The 10,364-nt window shown below is 38.4% G+C and overlaps 1 protein-coding gene across 1 annotated transcript; it reads right to left on the bottom strand.

Annotated features, from left to right (window-relative positions):
• Positions 1–5,786: 5,786 nt before the first annotated feature.
• On the bottom strand, positions 5,787–8,585 carry LOC143621796 (pentatricopeptide repeat-containing protein At4g02750-like). Its single transcript, XM_077093113.1, has 2 exons — positions 7,254–8,585; positions 5,787–6,593 (listed from the first exon to the last, which is right to left on the bottom strand). The coding sequence occupies exons 1-2, from the start codon at positions 8,568–8,570 to the stop codon at positions 5,787–5,789; spliced, it is 2,124 nt and encodes a 707-aa protein (XP_076949228.1). The 5' UTR covers positions 8,571–8,585.
• Positions 8,586–10,364: the final 1,779 nt, after the last annotated feature.

Here is a 10,364-nt window from a genome sequence, read left to right on the forward strand (position 1 = left end):
TAAAAAAAACGTTTTCCTTATCCGACGAGAGTATCACCGGAAACTCAACCACAACCACCAAAGATCAAAATCTTGAATCCTTGATATCACAATAACGAGCCTGAGTAGGTCTAAGGCTCTGATACCAATTGTAAGTCCCGAATCTGGATCACTACAATTATGATATCAACAATCTAGGTGTTGGTGCGGAATTCCAATACTAGATGATTCAAGAATACAAGCACAGTACCAAGAATTGCTTCAAAACACACGTTAATATTAACGTCGGGTGCTTAAGCACTATTAATACAATACTCGTCTATGATACTAGACGGCCAAAATCACTAGTGAACGAACAACTATAACCCTATACAAAGACATCTATATATATAGGGTACCAACAAGTCCCAAGTTGCTGTTCCATTCAAGAAAGTTGGTGCCGTTCAACTTTTCTTTCTTAAGTATAGCCTTGAGGGTGAATGAGGAGTTATTATCAGTAGACATATGTTCAATTAAGCAAAACTAAATTTGATTAGTATTTTCGATGTTTTAATCCTATTATTAATGACCCAATAACATTAGTAAATAGGAACTTGAGAATCTGGCTTCCAGTTACTAATGGCAGCTGCAGCACACAACATTAGTAAGTGGTTAGGCAGACAGACAACGATTGCCAATTGTGAATAGAGCACAACTTTCGTTTATGAGGCCTATTAAGACAGCATTTGCCTAAGTATATACGTTTAGTCTCATTTATGCCCACCTTAGTCTCCAGACAGCTGTAGCACATAACAAGAGAGTAAAGTAATAGTCGTCCTAGTATAGTCACTTGTGAAAGAGCCGGATGTGTCAACGAAACCCTTTCACCTTGAAGGGATAGGCTAGAAATCAAGTGCGGTGCTGTAGCTCCAAACACTTGAAGTTTCAAAGTATGTCTCAATTGTGACTTATAGTAGGATGGCATAGACTATTGATTTAAATTGGGATTAATTTTAAATATTACCGAATAGAGTAAAAGTCCAGTTTTACTTTATTGGTCGAGACAACTTGATGAACCCTTTCATCTCTCAGGACACTTAGTTTTAAATAACACTTAGTTTTAAATAACCTATTAAAACTAAGTTTGTCGCGATAATACCAACCAAATTTAAGTTAATAGTTTTACCTATTAAATTATTAGTTATGGGAAATTAAATTTAGTTTAATTTTGCAAAACTTGATTGGTTAATTTATTTTAATATATTTGGTATTAGGTTGGTGGTATTATAATCCTATTATAATCAAGTAAGCAACCAAAATAGCAAACAGAATATGTAAATCTTAAATGGCCAAGATTAGTGATTGATCTTGCTAGAGCCTGTTAGCAAGATCAATCGGGTCAAGGGGTAACAACACAAAACAACCACAAGGATGGACTCTTGGTGCATCCCGTCATCTTTGGTAACTCCCACTGACTTCAAGAACTCCATGAGCTCGTCCTCGTCCTCGGTTTCCTTCAGGTCTTCTTCATTACAAAATTACACTAATACAAGTAATGAAATACTAAACCCTATCTATTACAATTTTGAACCATTAAGGTGGCCAAAAACCATAAAATAAAACCGAAAACTAAATACAGTTTTTGAACCATCCATATGGCCAAAATAAAAATCATTCAACCAAACGAACAAGGTCGGGCCATATTAACGAAAAATAAGTCGGGCAATATTTTGGTCAAATAAAATAAATAAAATTTTGACCAAACTAAAATTTCCCTAATATTTATCTAGTTCATAAACATCAACTCTTTTGAAGTTTATGATATAGAACCGGTGAAAATACCGGATTCGACTCGTATGTTGTAACCAAGGCTCTGATACCACTGTAGGGTTTCAGTGGTGATCAGTTAAGATTTTGTTTATTAAATCCGGTTCAATAAACGTGACAAATAATAATTAATCATATTAATTAATAATTATACGCAACGGAATGTATATAATTAATCAGCACCGAAAACTAAACCCGACAGGATCCGGTTACATACAATACGAGTACGAGTCAAAACATTAAATATAAACTAACAGTATATTTAAGTTTACCTCGGTTAATAATTAACCGGTTGAGACACCCAAGGCTAACGAACCGAGCTAGGTGACACAACGAGATCCAACGACCAATGGTGGCGGTGCACGACGGCAACGGCAGCGGTGGTGGTATCCGGACAGCAGCGGATAGCGGCTATGAGCGGCAACGGGCGGCGAAGGCTGGCGTCGGTGGCGCCGGCAGGCGCCGGCGGCGGTGGCTGGACAGCGCCGGTGGTCGGGCAACGGCGGTGGTGCAGGTTGGCCGGCGATGGGATGGAGGAAAAAAGGAGATGGACTTGTTGATTAGCTTAGGGTTAAGGTTATGTCAACAGCATCATGTATTTATATAACCTTTAATTAGGTAAAACTAATCTAATTAGTTATAAACCTAATGGGCCAATAAGTCCACCTCTTGCTCCAAAGCCCGTTCCATGTAATTATATCTTGTTAAAGTATCTAACCCGGTTAACTAACTTAAGCGGGTTAATGGTTCGTTAACTCACGGTGTAACTCTCACGGGTCATAACCCGGTTGACCGTATTGACTTACCCAAACCGGTCCATAATTCCAACACGATATTCGTGACGGGATTGTAAGTAAATAAATAAACAAATATATGAACGCATATAACTTTTGGCATAACTAGTTTTATAGTGCATGACTATGCCAAAACAAAAAACGTATCACTTTTCAAAAAATTGGTTAGGATCATTATTTTTATGACATTTACATGTCACATGCACGTCCTTGTTGAAAGAACGTTAAACAATTAATTGGCTTGCCCTTGTGTCAAGGGAATTGCAACTGTTGATAACTTAAGGTAGCATTTGATATGCATGAATGAGAGACGGAATGAAATAGACTATTATGATGGAATGAAAAAAATGTTTTTGGTTGGTCAATGAAATAGAATCATCCATTACTATATCCATTTCATTCCCCCTAAAACACCTCAAATTCATTCCATCCACCCCCTTGGTTTTTTCTCATTCCATCCCACTTTTATGCTATGCCACCTCGACCACCTTCCCACCATCATTACCCATTGCCCTCTCACCACCCACCACCACCGCCTCCACTGCCCGCCACCACCCACCACCGCCTCCACCGCCCGCCACCACCCACCACCATCTCCGCCTCCGCCACCGGCCACCACCACCACCACCCTCCTCCGCGCCCGTCACCACCACCACCCACCTCCGCCGCCACCACCCACCAGTGCCGCTCACCACTGCCACCAGCAACCATCGCTTTCGCCATCACCACCACCGCCCACCATCGTCGCCGCCACCACTACCCACTATTAGCACCACCTGCCGCCACCAACAATCCCTCCTGGCTCCGGCCCATCGCCACCGCTTCCCACCACCATTATTACTCGACGCCCATCGCCACCGCCACCATCCCACCGCCACTCACTACCATTTTTTTTATTCCAGCTTTTCTAGCTTATCAGAAAATAAAGACTAATAATTCATTTCATTCCCACACGATAACCAAACATGTCAATGGAATGGTAATTATCCATTCCATTACCTCGTTTATTCCACTCTATCATCCATTTCATTACCCCATACCAAACAGACCCTAAATTTTAAAGTATGATAGCCTTAAACTGTGTGAATGTCAAGGCCAGTGAGGCATAGGGTGAGGTGGGCGGCCGGCCGGGCACTTAATTTTCGGAGGCTCAAATTTTATATATTCTCGAAGACGACCCTGATAATAATAATCAATAAACATACACGAGCGATGGCCGATTGGATTCCACAAACATTGAGAGACCGATTCCAAAATCCTAATTGTGCCCTCTAGAAGATTAGAGGTGGATAAAATCACACTCTGATGTTCATAAAAATTAGCTTATATTATTTCGTTACTCGTTAGGGTCTACGGACCCTTTTATTTTGGCTCGGCCGAGACATATAAATTCTCGGAGACGACCCTGATGAATGCAATACAAAGCAAGGGTAGTTGAACCCCCCCCCCCCCCCCCCCCGGTTCCAATCTTGTTTATGAGCATTTCTATATGAAATGAGTTGGTCCTTAGACGTTTTCGTTCAACCTTCGCCAATGAGACAAAGATGCGCTACACCTTTTTTAATATTGTTGAATTGAAGTAAATAAGAGACTTATGAATGAATTTTTACTGTAACTCGAAACAGTGGCGAACCTACACCTAAGGTGTATATGTCGCCATGTCGGCCGATCCCTGTGATTTTTTTAATGTGTATATATGTAAAATTTCCGATCGACCCCTCTAAAACTTTGACATTGACCCTTCGTCGACTCCTGTGAAATTTCATTCGGAGTCCGTCACTGATTTGAAGATGGAATCTATTTTTGTTGATGAATCGTACCGTAATTAGAAAACAGAATACATTTTGTTTTGTGAGTATAGTATTGGGGGTGTGCATGTTTTATATTACATAATGAATAATTGAATACCAACTAAAAGATTCACAAACTTTTCAACAAATTAAAGCTATACAAATAAATTAATTAAAACAAAAGTTCTTTTCATTTTTCTCCCAGATCGAAACTTGATCTTAAAAAAAGTAACTTTTATACTTTAATTTGTTATAATATAATTTATTTTCCCTTTGCATTTAATTATTTATGTATTTAATTTAATTTAATTATAAATATCTCCAAAATTTAGATATTCATAAACGAAATCATTATTCTGTTTTATTCTTATCATTTAACCTACTACATGTTACAATAAGAATGACGGAATATTAATTATTATGTACAATGTAAGTATGTCTTGTTTAAACTATTGATAAACATAAAATAAAAATTCTATTATAAAATACAAGAAATTCGAGTTTTTTTTTTTAACAGCAAAGATCCACCTTTACTTAGTACTTACAAGAATTTAAACTCATAATTTCATATTTGTAAGGTTGACATCATATAGCAGACGAATAGGTAATGAATCTAGTTGAACACTCTAATTAACATATTTCCTAAACTATGGATGACAGTTAGGAACTTACCTCGCTATTCATATTTATAAGCCTACAATTCATTTATAATCCTCTCTTCTCCATCTTTCTTTTGTTCTTCCATTATTTTTTCTTAGTACGGTAGGGATATATAAATTATACAATAAAAAACTAGCAAAAACATAGCCAAGAATACAAGTTATAAAATACAAGACATAACAGATAAAGGAAACCATCACCAACTTCCATTCTGGATTACATCTTTTAACTCTAGATTTGATCCTAAAAGAATGAAGCTTGAAATCTCCACCATTTTAAGAGCGCTTTCTAAACGCCAAAGTGTACCTTACCTTCCAAATCCATCAAGTAAAGCATAACTTAAAGCGCAAGCTAACTTGAGACGAGCCTTTGGCCCCGACGCCCCTTTTCCAATAAATCAAAAAAGGTTTCATGTATAGCTATGAGCCTTTGGACAACAAAGACCAACCCAGTCCATCAGTTGCAAGCACAAAGATCATAACTCCCAACTTCACCATCTCCAAGCCTGCAACATAAACACATGTTGGAGGGTACTTATGCACCCATCATTTGAACTCGAGTCAACAACCATGTCCGATATTATATTTTATCAATCTCAGACTGCAAACCACCCATGAAATCGACCATCAGCCGTTGGATTTCCGTCCATTTGCGAGACCCATGGTGAATGTTGTGGGTCACACCTTGCACCCTCTGGGGCGCCTATACAAATTCAACCACCTTAACAAAACCCCTCTCCTCACATGTCCATCACCATTCACCAATAATCCCCACAAGAACATACACCGTCCTTAAAATGATGAAACCGGTGAGAATCTCTCACAATTATCAACCTACCTACAATCTTTGATATGTATTTAATAACATTATGACAGTCACCACAAACGCTCAAGTTTTTAAACACACGAATCGGTTGCCCGCTTTGTATATTAATAATCCCAAATGCCACCGCCAGTTTTTCACTATGGTACCTCAGCATATGTTCCTTTTCCTCTTCTTCTACATCATGCAAAACCAACTTAGGAGAAGAAATATAACCCTCTTCCTTCAATCTAAAATACATTTCTTCAAGATAACCATATATTCTAACTGTATCTGGGTGGGTACAATCCCCAACCGAAAACACATGGATCTTGTTTTGCACTTCAACCCAACTATAACCCGGGACTTTTTTCACACCTGTGTCCCTCATTTTCAACCTCATTGCACCAACATCACTCCATCGACCCGAAGCTGCATACAAGTTTGATAAAAGCACATACATGCCTGCATTATCAGGCTCCATTTTGAAAACCATTTGAGCTGCTTTTTCGGCTAAGTCGGTGTTTCCATATATTCTACTGGCACCAAGTAGAGCGCCCCATGTGGCGGCATCTGGTTCAAAGGGCATGTTTTTCATCAGATTTTGGGCTTCATCTAACCGCCCTGCTCGGCCCAGTAGATCAATCATGCAAGTATAGTGTTTTGAATTAGTAGTTATGTTATAATCATGGTTCATTGTGTGAAAGTAGTGTGTCCCTCTTTCTACTAAACCACTGTGACTACATGCAGACAGCACGCCAACCTGCATATATACGAACAGTCAGCGAACGTAAACGAACAAACATAAATGAACACAAACGAACAAGTCTAATACATTAAATATCCAATTATGTCAATTAGGCCAGTAAAAGAACAGAACGAATACGAACCAAGCATGTTCTGGGTCGTCTATTTAACTTTGACCGAAGAAACAATTGAACACGAACAATTAAACGAACAGGGCTTTCTTGATTGTGTTTTCGTTAAGAAAATGAATGTGTTCTCGTTCGTTATCAGTATAAATGAACGGTTCAAGAACGGAAACAAACAAACACAATTGAATGGTGATAAACGAACATAACTGAGCTAATCAATTAAAAAGTAAATGTGAGCAGCAACGTGTTGGGCCTAAAAAGTTATTAAAACTAAACTAAATTTCCTTGTTAAAAACTAGAAGGAATTTTTAAATGAATATCACGTAAACAAATGAACTCAATCAAATGTAAACTAACGAACACAAATGAAAGAATATTAAAGAGCGAACCTACATGACCCTTCACAAACATAAATAAACAAACAAGGCATGTGTTCATGTTTATAAACAAACATCCCGCCAAAATGGTTTATGAACGGTTCACTAAACGATCAGTTCGTTTATATGCACAAAATGCTTTGAGACAAAGAATTCATAACAAATGATTACCATAGTTACTTCATCTGGTTTGACTCCACTTCTCTTCATTGACTCAAAAACTCTCAAAGCCTCTTTACCAAATCCATGTCGTGCATATCCAGCAATGATTGTGTTCCATGAAACAATATCTTTATCAGAAATCTCTTCAAATATAACATTAGCTTCATAGATGTTTCCACATTTACAATACATAGACAGTAATGCATTGCCTACATACCATCCAGATACAAGCCCTACTTTAACAAGCTGTGCATGCAATTGGTATCCCAATTGTAACAAAGTGATCTCAGCACACGTGCTCAAAATGCAAGAAAATATGGATCTATTTCCGTTTTCACCTTTTCTCTTCATTTCTACAAATAATTTTAATGCTTCTTCATTGTGGCCTAAATGAGCATACCCTGCAATAATTGCACCCCATGAAATGCAATCACGCAAAGGCATTTTTTCGAATAAATCCCAAGCATGATCAATGGAGCCACTCTGCGCGAACCCAGTAATCATAGTGTTCCAAGAACTAACGTTTTTACAAGGCATCGAATCAAACAACTCCTTTGCAGCCTCAATTTTCTTACACTGCAAGTAACCAGCAATTATCGCGTTCCATGAAACAGCATTATTTACCGGCATTTCATCAAACACTCTTCTTGCTTCATCTATCATACCGTTCTGCACATAACCAGACACCATAGCGGTCCATGTATACACATCTTTAACCGGCGATTCATCAAACAACTTCTGCGCTTCCAATAACTGCCCATTCTGGGCGTACCCCGAAATCATCGTATTCCAAGAAACTTCATCCTGCATCGGCATTTGATCAAAAAGCCATCTTGCATCAACTAACCTCTTCTTCCTTACATACCCACCCATCAAACAGTTCCAAGAAATCACATCCCAATCCGAATTCGACTCAAACAACTTCCGCGCATCCTCTATCCTCCCGTTCTGCACATAAGCAGCAAGTATCCCATTCCACGAAATCGAATTCTTATCCGGTATCTCATCAAAAACCCTCCTTGCTTCCTCCACATATCCATTCTGAGCATAACCCGACAACATCGCGTTCCAAGAAACCGAATCTCGTTCCGGCATTTGATCGAACAGCTTCCGGGCATCGCCTAAATTCCCGTTTCGAACACACCCAGTGATCATGACATTCCAAGAGACTAAATCTCTGTTGGGCATTTTGTCGAACATCTGGCGTGCAAGGCTGAACCTTTTGTTTAATAGGTACCCGGATATCATTGCGTTCCATGAGACTGAAGTGCGACGAGTCATGGATTGGAAGATGCGTAGAGCTGAAACGCATTGGCCTGTGCGCATGTAATTGGTGATAGCAGTGTTCCATTGCACGATCTTTGAGTCTGGAACGGTGGCAAGTTTGGGTTTTGGGGTTTTAAGTGGGCGGGTGTGCAGCAGCCTGACGAATCGAGTGGCGCGCATAATTAGTTGCGAAGGATGCAGGACTCGGGAGGTGCAAGAGGTAGTCATAATCGGGTGTGGATAGGTCGGTTTGGGTCGGTTTGGGTCGGTTTTAGGAAAAAACCGTAAGCATAACCGAACTATTGGTTAAGACTTAAGAGAGAATGAAGTTGATTCGGTTTAGTTATGGGTTAATTAACCATGGATTATAGATAATCATTAAAATGCTTGGGTGGGACTAGAATAGCATAATACAATACAACTATGTCTCAAAGTTTTGGCTTGAAATTTTATAACTTAACAAATTGTTAATAGACATTTTGGCTTTTATAATTTGAGTTTTACCATTTGACATGTGTAAAACTTTTACTAAACCTTCGGTTATGAATAGGTTAAAGGTAGTCGGTTAACCTAGATTTACTAAATTGTGGGTCGTTTCGGTCTTGTCGGTTATGAAAATAAGAATAACCATAACCGACCCACCCGTTGATTTCGGTTTTCATAAAGGTAAAACAAACGTTTCATTGGTTTTGCTTATGTTTGATTATATCGATTCAGTTAATTTGGGTATGGATCAGAATTCAGTTTTATGCACGCTCCTGCTAGGGGGGGGGGGGGGAACCTTCCCCACATGAATACTCAATAGGGTCGAAACCGAAACAAGTATTAGGGGGAACAAGATTGATAAAAAAAATATTGTTTAGATACGGGTCTAGGAATTGGTGATAATCGGTTTGATTGCCTGAAACGATATATCTATTTGAACAATATACCTGGAAATTTCCAATTTTCTCTTGAAGCTTGTTAGCAAATGCTTAATTTCAATGGATTTATTATGTAGAATAAACTTATTTAAAGATATTAATATATATTTTGTATGTTATGAGATATGAATTTATCTTTTGAGATTTATATTGTTACTATTGTATCCGTTACCCAAAATCAAGGATTATGGGTCCTAGAATCCAGCAAGAAACCTATCTAGATAGACAATAGATGATATATGGGAATTCTGATGGAGGGAGGTTACTCGGAGCAAGGAGCAAAACTACACTAAATGCAAATGCTAAGTGGTAATTGGATTCATTCAATGTCCTTAGACCCAATGTAATGGGCACCATGAAAGTGCCAAAAGCCCCCAAAGTGTTGGGGCTTCAAAACCTCTCTCATAAATGCCTCAAAATTTTGAGGGTGAGAAAATTATTCACAAGAACCAATAGAATCAAAGGAGATGTTTTGTTTGGTCTTACAATAAAAAGAGAAAATCCCCATATATAACATAAGCATTTAATGCATTACATGATGATGTTAGACTAAGACTCTCAATCTCTATTGTACAAACTTATTAACTGTCAGGTCTTGAGGTCCCTTGTCGTGAGTTAGCGAGGCTTAGCCCGGTCAAACGGGCCAAGACTATTAGAATGGTAAGCATAAGAAATATACAAGGAAAGTTCAGCCGGTATTTTTTAACAAACTAATAGGTAAAACCGATATCCGTTAGATAGGAACAGTTATTAAGCTAAGCATAAGATACATTTATACAATCGAATATGAGCGTCATTCCTTGAGTGTGCTGAAAGCATATGCATTTCAAATAATCACACCAAACAAATGATTGTGTAGGTTTTTCAATCATTATGTAACTTAGGTTTTGCATAACTAAATTGGTGTTCCCAGTTAAATATAATCATATTT

This window comes from Bidens hawaiensis, unplaced genomic scaffold (genome assembly GCF_021521415.1).
Source record: "Bidens hawaiensis isolate Kalapana, Puna unplaced genomic scaffold, B.hawaiensis_p1.1 tig00002977_1, whole genome shotgun sequence".
NCBI classification, from domain to species: Eukaryota; Viridiplantae; Streptophyta; class Magnoliopsida; order Asterales; family Asteraceae; genus Bidens; species Bidens hawaiensis.